At 40.0% G+C, this 19,665-nt stretch overlaps 1 protein-coding gene across 1 annotated transcript; it reads left to right on the plus strand.

Annotated features, from left to right (window-relative positions):
* The first annotated feature begins 18,310 nt into the window (after positions 1–18,310).
* On the plus strand, positions 18,311–19,378 carry LOC149224133 (uncharacterized). Its single transcript, XM_089388092.1, has one exon. The coding sequence runs from the start codon at positions 18,311–18,313 to the stop codon at positions 19,376–19,378; it is 1,068 nt and encodes a 355-aa protein (XP_089244218.1).
* The last annotated feature ends 287 nt before the right edge of the window (positions 19,379–19,665 follow it).

The following is a 19,665-nucleotide window of genomic DNA, read 5'->3' on the forward strand; positions in this document are numbered from 1 at the left end:
AAAACGATCTGATGATATACGGGTCAGGGTGGCGGTCATGAAAGAATGGAGTATAATGTATGGTAGTGGGTGGGACACAGGTGGCCTTTCTAGATGACTTCTCTTGAACATGTCGGCGACACTGATGTGATGGATTGGTAGCATTAACCCCAAATGTGGATGGTATGGTGTGACCATGGCGATGTGATCGGTGAATGAAACAACCCAACCCGACTCGGACACGGAGTGGAAGTGTCATGTTCAAGAGCGACTTGCTACCAATAAAGATTCTTTGAGTTTTCTTCCCAATTTTTCCCCAGTCATTGCTGACCAGTACCTCTTTATTTTTTTCAAGCTTGAGGAGGATAACATATGCTTGTTCTATAATTTTCCCTTCGGGCAAACCCATCGCTATGTTTTAACGAGCCTAGCGATAGTGAAACTCGTTCTCGTCTAAAGACAAGTTTGTCGCTATTAATATTTTTAACGAGTTTAACGACAAAGATAACTCGGTCCTTTTAATTTTTAGAGAGTCTGAAAAGTACGTAAAGGTAACTCCAAAATTCCTTTTTCGTCATCTAATCCCTTAAGTCCGAAAAATTATAAAATAATACAGAAGGGATGAATTTTCGATAGTTTTAACGAGCTGAACAAAACAAGCGCTCGATCTTTTTGTGCAATAATCCCTCAGGTCCGAAAAGATTAAAATCTAGATGAGGGATAGCACTTCCTGTCCCTTTAACGAGCTGGAAGGCCAAGAACTCGGCAATATTTTCATATTTTACGAGTCAATTGAAAAGAGCTTAAAGAAGACTCGTCTTTTGAGGAACGAGTGATAAAATGGGTAGCAGTTGATTCCAGGTAAGGTTTGGAATTTTCCAATCACGGCAGTGTCACAAGGATGGCTAGTGAAATCACTCTTCGCAGCTGTTCCTCAAAATGGTTAAACAATAAAATGGAGGTGAATGATCGGCCAATGAAAAAGTGGAGGTGACGGTGCAAACACGACCAAGGCTTTAATGGTTGAAGTACTACATTCACGGTGGTTATTTACCAGGGAATAGTTCATTTTTTAACGAGCTTAAACGCGGGTGGAAACATTTGCTCGGTGCGGGTTTATTTTTTAACGAGCTTGAACCTTGCAGTAACACTGCTCGATTAATCCAGTCGTATGATAAGAATGTCTCATATAAAAATGGCAATTTTTAGAGTTTTGCCCCACATCCTTTCTTTATGCAAGTTAGGAAACGACTAATCCAAAAAACAGATAAATAATCGCTCTTTGCTTGCACTCCAAAAGGTTTGCATGCCCCCAGGTATAAAACAGAGTTTCAAGGTTACCTCTACTTCTATCCACCAAAACATTTGTTTTACCGAAAGAGGCCTACCTCTTACAGGTCACCCAAAGATTGTTCTATTCACAGCGCAAACAAAACACTTCTTTGGCAATGTCTACTGAAATAAACAAAGGTGAGTGGCGGTGCTCGCCAACTCACATAACTTTGACAAGAGAATCTTGTTCTATAATAACCCCCTCTTCCAATCACGGACGAGGGTACAGACTAGTCATATTCTCCCGCGGAAACCTACCCTATACCCGAAGTTTTCTTGCCGAAGCAAACCAGGATGCATGCCCCCTGGGTTTCAGTCATATCCCTCCGAATTACTCGCGCTCATCGGGAGGACGGACTGGAGATTAAGACATTTCTTGCGTGAAAAGACCATTCAGGGATGGTATATGACTATTTGCTCTGTATGATCCGGGAAATGAAAGCTGGTCCACGAGCTTGACCACTCTTCCTTCGTGCGGAAAACACATTACTCTAAAGAGTGCGGAGACAATTGGCCCCATGTAATAAATATAGTCTCGTCCAAGGAGTAGATTGTAATCCATGGGTCCTTGAACTACCATTACGTTCATGTGAATTGTTTTCCTTCTCAATGTTATGGGCACATCGATAAGGATCCCTGAAGGTCGACTGGTTCCTTTATCAAAGCCCGTCAGATTTCTCATCTCAGGCAAAAGCGATGGCGAACCAAGCACTTTCCAAGTAGTTGAGGAAAGGATACTCACAGAAGCCCCCTCATCTATGATGGTACCAGCCATAACCATTCTATATATTTGAATGATAATTCGGAATGGAACGCTTGCTGGTAAACGGGGTCTGCCCAGTTGATTCCAGTCGAAGGAGACAACTAGGTTGCTTGGAGGTGGGACCGAATAGACGGCCGGGTACGGCTCTGACGAACTTCCTTGCTGCGGTAAAGGAATGGGTAAATTGCCCCCATGTTCGTCGGAGTCTGTGTTTATGAAGAGAATTTGGACGGTGTCATCCTTGTTCTCTTCAGTGACTGTATCATCTGAAGATGAAACCTCTTAAGGCAAGACCGGGTCAACTTTCGCCTCGACCTTTTGAATTTCGTTTGGTATGGATTCAGATGGTTTATCTTCAATGATAGGTGCTTCAGCCGACCACCTGGGCGGGCCAGCTAGATTTTCAACTAGTGACAGACTCGGCAAGAGTTTTTTATATCCAGGAGGAAGTCGTAACGGTGAAACCGGACGATCATCCAAAACTCTTTTAGCTTCGTCTAAGAAGGGACAATGGTGGATGGCATGATTGCCTTCGCACAGTTTACGAGGAAATCTACATTTCCCTTTTTGTCTTGGGGCTTCACTTTCACTAGTTGATGGTGTGCTTCCAACATGATCATCAGAGGTTGACGACACTGGGTTGTGCAAACGAGGAGACCAGTCCCTTAATATCCGAGGGATGCAAGGACAATTTCTGTGAAAGTGGTCTCCTTTGCAAATGACACATGGCGATTTAGGCCTGGTCGGTGCAGTGTGTGGATTTTCATTAGATGACACTCGTTTTCCCCCATTCGCCTTTGGCTCCTTCTTCTTCTTCTCTTTCTTCTTCTTTTCCTTCTTCTCCTTAGGAACTTGACTTTTGGCTTTACCAGCCCCATCAAGCGAAGAGGAAGGAGGAGAGGAAGAATTAGAGGAAGTAGAAGGCTGGTGGGCAACTCTGGATTCGTCTAATTGCTGATCCGATCGTTCAGGAATAGTGGTGTTCTGAACGACAGAGGTTGAGAAGAGCCATACAAGCAAACCAATTGTCAGCCCTGGAAGCGACAATGTGGCCATATGGGGCGCACCAACATCTCCCCAAGAGGAGAAGGGACTAGGATTTCCTCCAAGGGGAATTCCTTGGTTGGTAGACTCCATTTTCTCAACCCAATATCAACGTGGGGAAGGGTAATGAATATTCCGTTTAAAATAAATTTTTATACGCTTTGACACAACTTGTTTTTTCAGTTTTTAAGAGTCTAGAAAAAACAAAAGATGACTCTAGTCTCCTTCGATTTTTAATGAGCCTGAAGTGACAAGTGCTCAGATGGACCTTTTCCATTAAGGAGTCTGAAAAGGAACGAAAGGGACTGCTCTGGAGGTCGAGGTAGAGGGAGTACCAAACCAATCGCAAAACTGCAGAATAATTTTTACGGTACGGCAGTCAATCTTCCCGAATGCTGTGTTCAGTGCATTGCAATCAGTAGGGCGGCAGACACGGCTTCCTATGGATAAAGGATTTAAGCCTATAGGGGTCTCCCAGAATATACTCGACGGTACGTGGGAGAACAAGTCTGTACTGGCACTTATCGTCTCAAAGTGGAGGGATCACCCAACCATCAGTGAGGACGACAGTTACCAGGCTTTACGACGCCGGAATACGTCTCTAGCCTAGACCTCTAAATGTTGTGCGTTAAGTTCCAAAGCATTGTTAGATTCATTGAATTTATTTTAAGTTGATCTTGCTTATGAAGTTTGCCTTTTGGGTTCACCACGAGATGTAGATGTAATTCCTAAAATGCAATCTAAATATGATAAACAAACTTTTATCTCTTTTCTGCAATGAAAATCCTAGCTACTAGAGGAAAAGAAAGACACAATCTTTTCACAAAGAGCAAAGAGCACACTGTAAATGCACTTTCCTAAATCAAGCCAAACAGACTGTCTATATGCAAATGCACATGCATGTATTTGTTTTCCACTTTCTTAGTATTGATGCTAAAAAGAAAGTTGATGTACAAATCTGAATTTGCTTCCAAGCGACAAACACAAACAAGCTTCTTTTCGAAATCAAAAGATAGAAATGATTACGACACTTTATGATTTTGAAATGAATACTCGTTTTGACACTAGAAAAACACAAATTAAGACCAAAGGCAATAGTAAAAGTATAATCGACCATCAACAGCAATCAAACTTTCTCCTATGATCGAAATCGACACTTGCGACAGATCTAAATCAAAGGACGACAATACGATTATTCTACTTTTGCAATGGAAAACTGTAAACGACTCAACAAACACACAAAAACATCTACAGTTCTTTTGTACAAAGGAGGCAGAATAACAGTAAGGAAAAGGGGTTTTAAACAGACATATACTGATCACAGGCTACAAAATTCAGAGACAAAACTAGAAAGAATGAAGCACAAGAACCTCAGTTGCACAGGGCCAGCCTGATCAGCGCACCTGTAACACAGAGAAACTGCATTGCAGCGCAGGTTGCCCTTTCGGGAAGTGCGTTGAAATGCAGGATCTCTTCACAGTACCTGCGCTGTGCCAGAAACGAGAATCTGTCCGGGTTCTGGGTCACAGTTTGCAGTTTAGTCTTTGGTTTTTGGCCGAGTAAAAGCAATCAGTAATGCACAATCAGGGGTAGATCTAAGGAGGGTCTAAGAGCTATCTCAAGGGCAATCAGATAGTCTGTGAATCAGCTGTTCAAATCATAAACAGATCCAGTGAATGGATTGAAGCAGCAGATGTCTACTTTGCATTTGTTATGGCAAATGCAGTTCGAATGCTACTTATAAGTTTATGAAACAAACAACAAGAGATACACAAACAAACTAATTAGACAGTCCCCAGTGGAGTCGCCATTTTGTTACCGGGAAAAGTGTCTATTTAGAACTGCTCTATCCCACTAAGGTGTGACAGCTGCCTTAGAAACAAACAGAGAAAACTACTTTTTTATTTCCTTTATGAACTAAATAGAAAGGAGTAGAAAGAACCAACCTGTGCCTTGCGCTAATCCTTTGGTCCAATCCCTCTCTTCTTTGACAGCTTCCAGCTACCTGCTCCCTTACTTGCCCAGCTTCACCAAGTACCTGTAAGATCACAGAAGAAGAAAACTATACAAAGACATGGATCTATATTCATAAACAACTTAGGATCATATTTAAGTTAACCATACAAATGTAACAAGCAATAATGATACAAAAGCATGGAGGAGAAACTCAAATAGTTTTTATTGATAAACAAGAAGATCCAGGAGGAGTTACAACCGATGGTTCCTGACCCAGCATCAACCTCCCAGCAAAGAAGCCCCTCTTCACCTCCAACAAAGCATAGATCACCCAATACTTTGATGTTTATCTCAAAACCAACAGCAATTCCTTACAATGTGCAAAATTCCAGCCTCTGGATCTCTAGGATGAGGGATCCATATATAGATGTGTGTAAGGAGGATGAGTCAGCTTGTGATTTGATTAGTGTCTTCTCTCTGTCAGTTCTTGTTTCCACTTGGAGACTGAAGGCCTCTTACTCATCCTTGGTCGAATTCAGTGAGGCAAGTGTCATAGGAGAAGATTCTGGAAGCTTCCATTGTCTCTCCACCTCGCAGAATGACACTGCCATTTGTCATTTCTCGCCCAACGCACCCTCATAGTGCATTTAGGTGCGTTGCAACGCACCTAGCCAGTGGATTTAGGTGCTATGCAATGCACTTAGCTAGTGGAGCAGCTAAAATGATCCTGTTTTGACTTATTCTGAGCAGTTTCTGGTGGAGAACTTCTGGGAGAAGCTGTAATTTGTTGACCTTGTTCCTTTAGGGGTTAGAACAACACTTTTAGGGACTTAGGAGCCCTTGGTTTATGGACATTTCATGCTTGGAGTTGTAAGGCACAAAAATTTCTATAACAGTAAAGGTGACAAAACCATATGAAGTTTATAGTCGTTTTTCACAAAAAATACACTTATGTGTTAATTTTTAGGGATAGATTGTTCTTTGTTGTAGATAATTGCAATTTAAAACATTTTCAACATTTTTCATATTGCATACACCCCATAACATCATATCATCATTAGAAATTACGTAGAGAGAACAATAACACCAATAATGCAGTGGAATAATAAAGGAACAATAGAAGAAAAGCATGCACAATAGAGAAACTAGGATTTAGGTCAGAGACCAGGGCTAAACCCCGCAAGGGGGAAAACCCAATCACATTATTCTTCTATCATATTTTTCATCAAATGTTCATATGAGATACAAGGTACAATAAGAATGAGATATGCCAATCACATCAGGCCTCCTAAGGCCAACCCAAGTCAATTCACAATTACGTTTGTGAACTAAACTATCTGATCTCAAGAGAGTTGTTTCATATCATAGTCACAGAAGTAACATCCATGTCATAAGGAAGATAATCATTGCCACAAATCAGTGTTTTCAAATGTCATCAAATTTTATCAATAATCATTTCTGACAAGAGTCATAAGAACAGGTGCCATCATTATCAAGTGTCATCATAGAGATAAACCATAGATCAATTTGTTACTGTCATATCAAAATTATTATCAGTGTCACTACCAGTCATCAATAAGATCACCTTACTACCATTGTTAATAAGGTCACTTCCATAGTAAATATCATTGTCATGACTACCATATCAAGGTTACTATGTTTGTCATTCATATTCTTAGGTCACTGTCATGTCCATTGTCATATAAGTCATTATACCAAGAGCATTGTCATGTAAATCAATCTCACAAATCAAGAGCACTATAATATAGGGCTACTGCCAAACATAAAGGACATTGTTATATTAGAGCTAAAGTTGTCATCAAGGGTACATACTTTTATCATTGTTTGTCATATTCATTACTGTCACAATATGAGATCACATAAATCAAGTTACTGTAATACAATACCACTATATAGAAATGTCATCACATAGTATAGTGTTGCCACAGTATTGTATAGTGATGGTGATGCCACTATAGAGCGATACAAACAATAGAAATTAGAACAGGATAAATAGTGTAGAATATGAACCTCATAACCGCAAAGAATCAAACCACTGAGTTGAGAAAACTACTTGAGAAGATATATATTGAGCCATTGTGTAGACATAGTGAGCCATTGTAACGAGCTACTGTAATAAGCCACTGTAGTGACCCACTGTAGCAACTCACTATGATGAGCCATTGTAGCGATCCACTGTGATGAGCCACTGTAGCAATCCATTGCGATGAGTCACTATAGCAACCCACTGTGATGAGACACAAAACATAGTAGTATATAAATTTGATGCCACAGTAAGAATATATTAATGCCATCGTGCACAGGGTATAACAATGTGTTGCAAATATAGAAATGCCACTGTAAGTATATAACAATCCCTCCATAAGAATGTAGCGAGGCCTCCATGAGAATATAGATATTCCTCCATAAGAATGTAGTGATTCCTCTATCAAAATATAGTGATGACTCCATAAGAATGTAGTGATGCCTCTGTGAGAATATAGTGATGCCTCTATAAGAATGTAGCAATGCCTCCAAGCACAAGGATCATGTAATTCTAGAAAGTGAGCCAATGTAATATAATGAGCCATCAAAAATATCAATCCATAGAGGTATGCAAACCATAGTGATTAGAGAGCCACAACGTTATCCAACCAGCTCATAAATCAAAAGAAAAGATAAATCAACGACTTAAAAATTATCCTCTTCAAGGGGGAAACCTCCTTTACGTTACATAAATGAAAAATTATTGGATGATACAAATGATTAGACCTCCTTAGTATATATAGGAGTCTAAGGGGTCACAATATAATCAGATCCTACATAACAATAATAATGTAACGACACAATAATAACAATAGTGGGCTTTTATAGGGCACAACAATAACAAAATGGGGGATACATGGGCACTACAATAGCAATAAGGGGTTGCACTAACAATAACATTAAGGGTGATACACTAGTATTATAGGGACTTAACATGCCCCTCTCCTTCAAAAGAGTGTTGTCCTCAACGCTTCAGTAGTTTTGGATGCTTCTGTATAAAATTCTCATCGTCCCATGTGGAATATTCAGTAGGTAAGTTATTCCACTTAATGAGATACTTTGCAATTAATTTATTTCATAGTTGTCAAGTTCTTGTTTCTGTAGTTGATTTAGGCTCAAATGTGATTTTTCCTTCTTCGTCAAGTTCTAGCAACATTGTTTGGGAGCTTGCACCAATAACCTTCTTTAAGCATGAAACATGGAAAATTGGGTGTACTCAGGAAGATGCAAGTAACTCCAATTTGTATGCCATAGTACCAATATTTTGCAACACCTTGTAAGGACCATAGTACTTGGGTGATAATTTATTATCCTTCTTAGCTTGCTTGAGGGACATTTGTTTGTATGGTTGTAGCTGTAAAAATACCCAGTCACCTACATCAAAACTTCTTTCACTATGATGTTGATATTCCTGTTGTTTCATTTGATTATGCGTCAGAGTGAGGTTATCCTTTAAGAGTTGGAGAACTTGTTGTTGATGCTCAATGTGATCTTCCACTGCTTGAACCTTAGAATTTTCTCTAAAGATTATGTGATGGATGGTGGATGATATCCATAAAGTGCCATAAATGGGGTCATTTTTGCTGCAGTATTGAAGGAAGTGTTATACCACCATTCAGCTAGAGGTAACCACTTGACCCATTGTGTTTTTTTATCAGATACAAAGCAACAAAGATATCCTTCCAAACACTTGTTCACTATCTCGGTTTTCCCGTCAAATTGGGATGATAACATGAGATATGAGCTAATTGAGTACCAAGACAAGAAAATAATTCCTCTCAAAAATTTCTAGTGAAAATGGGATCTTTATCACTTACAATAATCTTTGGATTTCCATGTAGCTTTTGAATTGTTTCTATAAATGCAATAGCAACTATACTAGCTTTAAAAGGATGAGATAATGCACAAAAGTGTGCATACTTCGTAAGTCTATCAACTACCACCATGATGACACTCTTTCCTTCAGACCTGGGGAAACCTGTGATAAAATCCATTAAGACCTCCTCCCAACACTGACTTGGAATGGCTAAAGGTTGTAACAAACCCGAGGTCTTACTTGTCTCAAATTTATTTTGTTGACAAACCAAACATTCTATCACAAACTTCTAAATATCAAATTTAAGGCCATCCCCAAAAAAATATTTCTTGACCTTGTGGTATGTTTTTAAAAATCTTGAGTGCCCTCCTAAGGGGGAGGTGTGCAATTCCAATAGAATATTTTTCTTGAGTTGGGAATTCTTAAAAAGATATAAGCTATCTTTGTACCATAATGAATCATTTTTTTAGCTAAATGTATCAGATGTATTGGGATCTTGCTGCAACTTTTGAATGAGTGTCCACACCTCTTTATCATTCTTTCATTCATCCCTTGCTTCGGTTATCTAATCAGGTTGAATAATAAAAATGGCACGAAGCAATGATTCCACATCCTCATCCTTTCTTGAGAGTGCATCTGCAATAACATTTTTCTTCCCTTTTTATGGATGATTTCAAAGTCATATCCCAACATCTTTGTGACCCATTTTTGATGCTCTTCTGATGATAATATCTATTCCAAAAAGCATTTAAGACTAACATGATATGTTTTACCTTGAAGTGTCTTCCCGTTAGGTAAGGTCGCCATTGCTTTAGTGCATGTATTATTTCGAACATTTCCTTCTCATGAATAGGTTTGTGTAAATACTTTCCTTTGATTGGATGAATTTCAAAAGAAATGGGTCTTCCTTATTGCATTAAAACAACACCAATTCCATTTTTTGATGCATCACATTCCACAATAAATGTTTTTGTGAAGTCTAGCATATCTAATATCGGTGCTTGGCACATTGCCTCTTTAATATGTTCAAAGGCCTTAGGTTCATCTGCAGTCCAAGAAAATGCATCTTTCTTCAGTGATGTTGTTAGAGGTGTTGTTTTTCTCCCATAATTATTAACAAACTTGCAATAATACCCTGTCAACTCGAGAAATTCTTGAATATTCTTTATGGTTGTGGGGAATCTCCATTCCTTAATGGATTTAATTTTTTTAGGGTCTACCTTAACACCCTCATGAGATACAATATGACCCAAATATTCCACCTCTTGCACTCCAAAGAAAAATTTGGAGGTTTTTTCATATAATTATTTATGTTCCAATAGTTTGAGCACCCTGTCAACATGTTGAAAATGATCCTTCCAGTACTTGTTTTAGATTAGTAAATCATCAAAATATACTAACACAAATTTTCTAAGGAAATGTTTGAAAATGAAATGCATCAAAGCTTGAAATATTGAAGGTTCATTAGTAAGGCCAAAAGGCATGACCAAAAATTCATAATGACCCTCATGAGTTCTAAATGTTGTTTTCAGAATGTCTTCAGTCTTCATTCTAATTTGATGATATCCTGAACGAAGATCCAGCTTGGTGAACTAAATTGCTCCATGTAATTCATCCAACAATTCATAAATGATAGGAATGGGAAATTTATCTGTAATAGTGAGCTTGTTGTGCTCCCTATAATCTAGGCACATATGCCATGATTCATCCTTCTTGTGCACCAATACTACTAGAGAAGAGAAATAACTTTGACTAGGTTGAATTATACGGCCTATAGCATTTATGCAACCATGTGTTCAATTTCACTCTTTTGGGCAGATGGATATTTGTAAGTTATGATGTTTGGAGGAACACTTCCTGGAATTAAATGAATAGCATGATCATGATCATGAATAGGTGGTAGGCCTTTCAGAGTCTGAAAAACCATGGAATGGTTGTTCACGGTTTTTTGGAGATCTGGAGAAATACATTATTTCAATGTTTGAACCTCTAATGAGAATAATTGTGCAATTACACCCCCTTGTTCTTTCTTTAGAAGCTTTGTCATGCCACTAGAGTCGATTATGTTTCTTGGTTTCCCTAAGATATCCCTTAACTAAACTTCCTTTCCTTCCCAAAAAAAAGTAAAGAAAATTTCTTGAAAATTAAAAGCTATCATCCCCAAAGATTGTAACCATTGAACTCCTAGTACAACATCAGCACCACCCATTGGAATGGAAAATATTGGACTATTCAATACATATTCCCCCATGGTTAGCTTGATATTATGGCACTTTCTAGAGCAGATTATAGTTCCTCCATTTGCAACCATCACTTGACAATCTAGTCTTGGATATAGGAAGCAATTCAATTCTTTGGTTATCTTACAATGAATAAAATTATGGGTACTACCTAAATCAATCAGCACTATTACCTTTTTCTTCTTGATATATCCTTCTATATTGAGAGTTTGAAGAGTGGTAATTTATGTCAATGCATTACAATATATGGTTAGATTCATTTATTCTTTCTCTAGGGTTGGTTCTTGATGTATATCCTCCTCTTTTGATGTTTCTTGTTCCTTTACTTCTTCCTCTTCACAATCTATTTAGAATAATTTATTCCCATCACACTTATGACTTTTAGTGTATTTTTTATCACAACTATAACAAAGCCCTTTTTCTCTTTCTTCCTCCATTTTTTTGGTGTCAACCTTGTAGGTTGTTTAAGGCTAGGAGTAGCAACACTTCCATCTTTATAGTTGGGTGGTAGACTTCCTTTTTTCCATAATTTTGCTTTCAACTTTTCTTGCCACCATGAATGCCTTCTCCAATGAATCAGGTTCCCAAAGACAAAAATCATGTTGGATGTTATCCTTTAAAGTCCCTATGAAGACATCAATCTTATGCTCCTTTGGGATATCAGTTACCTTGATATTCAATTTTCGGAAGTCCTCAATGTGCTTCGCCCTTGAACCCTTTTGTTTTAGATTTATCAATTGGATCAAGGTGTTTCTCTTTGTATCCTCATAATGTGCTATCATTTCCTCCGTAAAAATTGATCAAGTGACAAGTGGTTTATGATAAAAAAATCCATTGATACCATACAAACTGATTGGGCTCTAAATATAGAGATGCAATGCATACCTTTTGCGTGTGTTGCACATCATGTTGACATCCACGTCAACTTTTAAACCATTCATGTCGCCTTTTATTTATGTTTTTATACTATCAATGTTGTCTTTTATTTCTACTTTTAAACCATCCATGTCCCCTTTTAGTTCATCTTTGGTTGCTTTTTGTGAGAGTGAAATTTGTTGCACTTGGTCTCGTAATTTTGATATATCATGTTGGAATTATTTCCCTTCATGCATCATAGTAGAGATTTCTGAGGGATTAATGTGTATAGAATTATTTTGTTTGGGAGGTATTTTAGAACCAAATATTGATATCTATGCTTCAGTATGCCCTTGGAATCACTTCAAATTTATTTTTCAAACAAAAGTTATGCAATTTAAAAAAAAACACTTTTTTCTTTCTTTTATGAGCTTGATCTTGAAACAGATGTACCTCTATAATTTTATCTCTCGAAGATCTAAAATTCCATCCTGTGGTATCCCTTTAAGTCTTATTTCCAATGCCATAAGTCAGACCAAAATTGGATTCTTCACGATAATATTACGCTCAATATCCCACAATGATTTGATTATGGACTAGTTCAATAGAGAAAAATTGTAAGGAATGTCACGTGTCACTATTTCAACCTTCAGTCCTGAAAATGATACACAACAAACTACAATTTGTGCACTTTCAGTCACTTTTTAATAAATTCAAATCCAATGCTCTTAGAGGAAGCAATGTTGTTTTCCCAAGGTCGCCTTGAATTGTGGAGCATGCAAAAACCCTAACTTCTTCAAACAATATCTCATAAAATATAGCGAACCAAGATTTGAACTTTTTTACAGGAAGTTCATAAAGATTTTGGCCTCATGTGGTCACAATTCCAGCTTTTTAAAATTTGTATAAAAAAAGTTATAGATAAAATGCCAAGATGGCCTGTTTGCAGCAACGAAACCCTAGAATCCAAAGCTCTAACACCAAATGTTATGCAACTAGCTCACAAATCAAAAATATATATAAATCAATGACTTAAACATTGTCCTCTTTGAGGGGTAAACCTCCTTTACATTACATAAATGAAAAATTCTTGGATGATACAAATGATAAGGCCTGCTTTGTATATATAGAAGTCTAAGGGGTTAGAGTTGGGGAACAATTGAAAATGCTTGGAAAAAATGGGGGGAGCACATGAGGCCGAAAGGGGATCGCAGGCAGGTGCCAGGGTAGGGTAGGCATGGCCGCCCTAGCCAAGGACAATGGAATCGGGTAGGAGTTGGAAGTCCTGATGGGAGAAGGTGTCAGTACGTAGCAGTCAACGTGGAAGCCGTGAATTGAAAGACAGAAGGAAGACACGACGTTGACAGGTGGGGTTTTTTAATAGTTTTTTCTCGGTGGAAAAGGGTTACAGTCCAAAATTTCGATTTCCATGTGCTGGCACTGGAACCGGAGGTCAAGATCCATTTTCGTTTAGCGAGGAACAAGCCGCTGGCAGTTTCTAGGGTTTGCATGCAGGTTTTAACCATGGTAAAACATTGGGAGGCTCTCGACCTGGAACCATCGCCGGAGGACATTTTATCTGTCTGGGGGAAGGAGATTACAACCCAAAATGTGGATTGGTATTTCGGAGCTGTAGACAGCCAGGGGTGTGTGAAATCTTCTGTGGAAGGCGCCGCTTACCATTCAAGCCCTAGAATCTCACTGGAAGAAAGCTTTGATCCGGAGGTGCAAGGCAGACCCGCCACAAAGGGGCTTCAGGAGGAGAGTATAAGGAATGACTATAGTCTTTGCGCCATCTCTCGACTGATACAAGAAAGGAAAGGGAAGGGTTTGATTTCGAGCCCGAAACTTTCAGGGGGTCTTGAGGATATTGTAAACTTCGGGGCGGTCCGAGAGCTCCAAAACAGAGCAGGCATTGAAAGAAGCCCAGCAGTAATCAGAGCTATAAATGTCGAGAGCTTAGTAAGCCCTAGCCGGACCCCAGCTGCGGACAATATTGGATCTGGAGAGTATACGGGTCCGAGACCCATTCTCAACAGATCAGGCAATGAGGGTCTCAAAGGGGTGCTAAAACCCACAGGGGGGCTAAAGGAAATTACAGAAGATGTTGCGCTGCCAGGAATCACCACTCAGAAGGCACCCTCAGAACATCAAGAAGGGATAACCCCGAAGACTGTAAACACTCAGGCTGCGGAGGAGGGTTTGGCAGCAAATAAGTCTGGAGAAAAAAGGAAAAAATCGAAGCCCATTAAGAAGTCGATCATTGAAGATAACCTAGTGCTGGGGATGGACGTTCAAGTGGAGGAGGCAATAGAAGTGGCCGAATGCACCCTAGTTGGGAGAGCAAGAGGGAAGAAGTATACGACTCAATTCATTGAAAAGTGGGGAGAGCAGGTATGGCAGACAGATCTAGTCAAGGAATTCACGGTAGCGGCACTGGCAAAAGGATGGTTCCGGGTGAGATTTGCTAACAAAGAAGCGGCGGACTGGGTGATGGCAAGGAATTGGGCTTTTGGCAATTATCCGATATTATTCAAGCGATGGATCCCAATGTTTGATGCTTTGCATGAAAAGACTGATACATTTCTAGTTTGGGTGCGATCCCTTGGTCTGCCCTCCTTCCTCTAGGTAGAATCGGTTTTTAGATCTATTGGGAATAGGTTGGGCACCTTCCTGGAGGCGGACATGTCGTTCCTTCAAACTCATAATATGGCGATGGCTCGGATCTTGGTAAACCTAAACCCAAGGGGGGGACTGGCGGAAAAGATAAATATCCAGTACAGAGAATACATCTTTGAGCAAATTCTCGACTATGAGCATCTCCCTTTCAGATGCCATAGATGTCATGTCTACGGACATCTAGCAAGGGACTGTCCTATGGGGAAGCACAGAAGAAGAAACCAAAAACTGCCAGAGGAAGAAGGCATGTATGAGGCTCAGGAACCTCAGACTCGGGACTTGGGAACTAAGAAGAACTCGACGATGGAGGCGATGGAGGTGGACTATCAGCCGGGGGAGAAGGAAAGAGAACAGAACCCGGTCAGCCCGCCAGGCAGGGAAGGAAGGAACGGATCAGAACCCGACAAAGCAAGATCGCCTGGAACAGAGCCTGTCAATGAAAGCCAGACTCAGCAGCCCACCAATGAATGTACAGCTTCACTGAATTCAACGCCAGCTGAAGACCTTCCGGGTATGAGACTAGACTCAAGTAACCCATCTTTAACTTTTGATACTAAAGATGATTGCTTGATTTCTAGTTTGATCTCTAAAAAACGCTCGCTTGATGATCAATTACAAATTGAAAACTCTGTTGAAATTATAATGGCTGTTATACCCTCCATTGATCTGAACGGCGAGAATGAACCCCCTGAGGAAGTAAAACCGATTACGGCCTCCCAAACCTGCCACTATAACCTAAGATCCTTAGATAAGAAGCCTGAGCGTCTAGGATCTTTTGGAGGGATAGGTCGAACCTCTCCTCAAATAAATAAAGTAAAGGGTAGGAAATCAAGCTTATCAAATGCCAAGGTTAGAGCAAAAATAGATGTTGCAGACGGGAAACAAATGACAATACGTGGGGCGCTTAGAGTTGTGAATCCCCAAGAGCCTGTTATTAAATGATCCTGTTATCCTGGAACTGTAGGGGTTTAGCCAGTAAACCCAAAAAACTAGCCTTAAAGGAACTAGTATTGAGTTCGAAACCGGATTTTATCCTTTTGCAAGAAACTTTAGGCAATAGCACTGAAGTTGAAAAAGCTCTTACAGCCCTGCTTCCGGGATGGCGGTTTTGTGCTTTGGACTCTATCGGCCATTCGGGAGGGCTGGCTATAGGATATAAGGAAGGAAGAGTAAGAATTTTAAACCAGTGGGGTCTGCACCGGGCCATGGGAACAGAGATTCAATCCACAGACTTTGATGTTCCTCTTACAATTGTAAATTTATATGGGCCCTGTCAGGGAAGGATGGAATTCTGGAACGACCTCCTATCAAAAGATATAATGGGAAGAAGCAACATGGTACTAGGTGGAGACATGAATTTCTCCTTAGGGAGGGCCGAAACCTGGGGTCCGGCGGCCAGAGAAGATACGCTATCAGAATTTTTTCAAAGCTCCATCATCTCCCATAATCTAATAGACATAAATCCTATTAAAATGAAACCTACATGGAGGAACCGAAGAGTAGGAGAGGCCAGAATTGCAAAGAGGCTGGATCGTTTTCTTTTGAGTGAAGACTTGACTGCCAGAATACCTATGTTTCGACAGTGGGTGGGAGAAGGGGGGATTCAGACCATTTTCCGATCTTTCTGGAGTTATCCTTACTACCCAGGAAACCAACAGCGCCCTTCAAATTTAATGCAACATGGCTGAAAGAGGAATCCTATGAAAATTTGTTCAAGGAAACTTGGATTCATCCAGATGGAAGACCCCAGGAGGGAAAAGGTTTTTTGTTCATGGAAAATTTAAAAAAATTAAAAAGGGCAACCATTGAATGGGCAAAGTCTAGGAGGGAGAGACAAAAAGAGGAACTAGTCCTCATTAATGATGAGCTCCAAAGGATGGAATGTACAGAGACAGACGGCTATAGATCACAGGAGTCAAAAGAGAAAATCTTACAGCTAGAAAAACAGAGGGACCAAATTCTGCTGGCAAAAGAAGAGGAATGGAGGCTAAAGAGCAGGGCAATATGGCTGAAGGCTGGGGATGAAAATACAAAGTTTTTTCACAACTATGCTAAAGGGCGAAAAAGTGCAAATACAATATGGAAGCTAAAAAATGAGGCAGGTGAAGAGGTCAACTCATTCGAGGACCTTTCGACCATGGGGAGGAATCACTTTCAGAGCCTGTTTGCAGATCAAGGGGAAATCACTCTAGCAGAAATTATCAGGACTGCTCAATGCTTCCCTAGATATATCGAGGACGAGGAGGCAGAGAGTCTAATGCATGAAGTCTCAAAGGAGGAAGTAGAAAGTGTTATAAAATCAATGGCAAAAGATAAGAGCCCAGGTCCGGACGGATGGACCATAGAGCTCTTCCAACACTTCTTTGAAAAAATTGGGACAGAACTAACAGAGGTAGTGGAAGAGTCTAGGAGGAAAGGAGAGGTATACAGCCCATTCAACTCAACATTTATAGCACTTATACCGAAGAAGGAGAATCCGGACTCTTTTGAAGACTTCAGGCCTATATCTTTGTGCAACAGTATTTACAAAATCATTGCCAAAGTGATAGCAGTAAGGATTAAACCGATTCTTTCAAGATGCATTACAAATGAGCAGTTTGGCTTCCTGGACGGTCGGCAAATCCATGAAGCATAGGAGTGGCTCAGGAAACTATCCATAGTGTCAAGCAAAGGAAAAGAAAGGGAGCAGTGATAAAATTAGATTTATCAAAAGCTTATGACAGAATAAATTGGGTTTACATAAGGATGCTACTCACCCATTTAGGATTCAAATACGATTTTATCAGATGGATAATGGGATGTATTTCCAATGTAAACTTTGCAATTCTAATAAATGGCGTGGCCACCCCTTTCTTCAAAGGCTCCAGGGGGCTGAGACAAGGGTGCCCCTTATCACCCTTGCTTTTCCTTTTGGTAGCAGAAGGCCTGAGCCACCTGATTCGATCGGCCAAAAGAGAGGGAGCAGTAAAAGGATTGGAAGTTGCAGTCAATATGTTTATTACTCACCTCCTGTTCGTGGACGACATTTTACTGTTCACAAATGGAGGTCAGAATGAAATCAAGGAATTAAAAAACATCCTGGATCTGTTCATGAAAGCGACCGGAATGCAAATAAACTATAGAAAATCCCAGCTTATCACTGAAGGTCTAAATAGAAATGAGAAAAGCCTGATTTCCTCCATCCTTCCCTTTGAAGTGCATAGCATGGAGAATTCATTCAAATACTTAGGCTTTTGGATGAAGCCTAATACATATAAGAACCAAGACTGGAGCTGGCTGGTGGCCAAAACTGAATCCACAATATCTCAATGGAGCTACAAATGGTTATCCCGAGCAGGAAGACTGACTCTAATCAAATCAGTCCTCTTAGCTATGCTAGTCTATTGGGTTGCATTAACATGGGTTCCAAAGGGGATTCTAAGGAAGATAAATAGGATATGCAGTAAGTTCCTCTAGGCAGGCTCTAAGGATGAATCTGTCCTTCCATGGGTAGCCTGGGATAAAATAGCAAGACCAAAAGAATGGGGTCGGTGGGAGATAAAAAACCTTACAGATTTCAGTATTTCTCTGGCAGAAAAATCAGGTTGGAGAATAATTAAGATGGAGAATCTCTGGACAAAAGTAGTAAAAAGGAAATATATTGATCCCACTCCACTTGAAGAATGGATAAGGAAGGGAAGTAAGAAGGAGAAAAAATTTTCGGTAGTATGGAAAGCCACTGTGGAGGCTTTCAAAGTGATAGAACAAGGACTGGCGTGGCAGATTGGGAATGGGGAAAGCCTGAAGATAGGAAAATACCCCTGGGTTGGATGTAATGAAAGGTATGCACTCTCTCCAGGTTTAATCAGACATCTAGAATCCAAAGGAATTAGGCATCTAAGTCAAGTTGAGAAAGTGGGTTCCTCAACGATTTGGGGGCAATCCTGGAAATCTGGTGAAGAGCTTGGTATTCGACCAGCCTGGTGGAATGAATGGAAGGTATACATCGAGGAATTAACTCGGTCCAATGTAAGAATAAGGGATAGACAGGATCAGCTGGTCTGGGCACATGCGGAAAATGGATCGTACTCACCAAAATTCGGATATAAATATCTAATGAGCAGAAAAGGATGGGGGGAACCAGATTGGTGGCACAAGCTGATCTGGAAATTAAAATGCCCAGCAAAAGCAAGACTTTTCTTTTGGTGCATCTTAAAAAGAAAAGTCCCTACTTGGGACGTGCTTCAAGCTAGATACAAGCAAGGACCGGGGAGATGCTATCTATGCAAGGCGGATTCTGAGAGTATAAACCATATTTTCCTTGAATGCCAGTTCGTCAAATCAGTTTGGGTAGAGGTCGGGAAGCTCATAGGGAGAAGGATTGAATGGGAGGGAAGAAATGTTCAGGAGGTTTGGGAAAAATGGTGGCGTAACTATCCCGGTTGGAAAATGCGAAACCTGCCTCCTATTGTTGGGGAATATGGATCGCAAGAAATCAGAGTATTTTCATGGAAAAGGAAGCCACAGCTGGAACAATTGCAATTCAAAGCTCTGCTATTTTTGAAAGCATTCCAGACTCAGAGGAAGGAAGCAACCCCAGGCAGATTAGGGAGGAATAGATCCGAGAGGGGATTCCCTAGGCTTATTTTGACGGAGCATCTCAGAACAACTCAGCAAGAGCAGGAATGATTATATACTTAAGCAAATCAAAGTCTTTAAAAGAATCTGTAGGGATAGGCTCAGGGACAAACAATTATGCAGAACTTACAGCCTTAAAACTTCTGTTATGTTGGCTTATCCACAGGAACATTCTCGCAGTTCAGATCTTTGGAGACTCTTTATCTGTTGTTAATTGGGTCAACGGCAAAAGTAGATGTCAAAATTACATGCTAAGACCCCTGCTTGAAGAAATTATGTCTTTAAAAATCTCATTTAATGTTTTCTCTATCTGTCATATCTACAGGGAGCGAAATGTT

The sequence above is a fragment of the Pinus tabuliformis genome, chromosome Q (assembly GCF_031772625.1).
Source record: "Pinus tabuliformis cultivar Carrire ecotype Pingquan chromosome Q, CPIR1, whole genome shotgun sequence".
NCBI lineage: Eukaryota > Viridiplantae > Streptophyta > Pinopsida > Pinales > Pinaceae > Pinus > Pinus tabuliformis.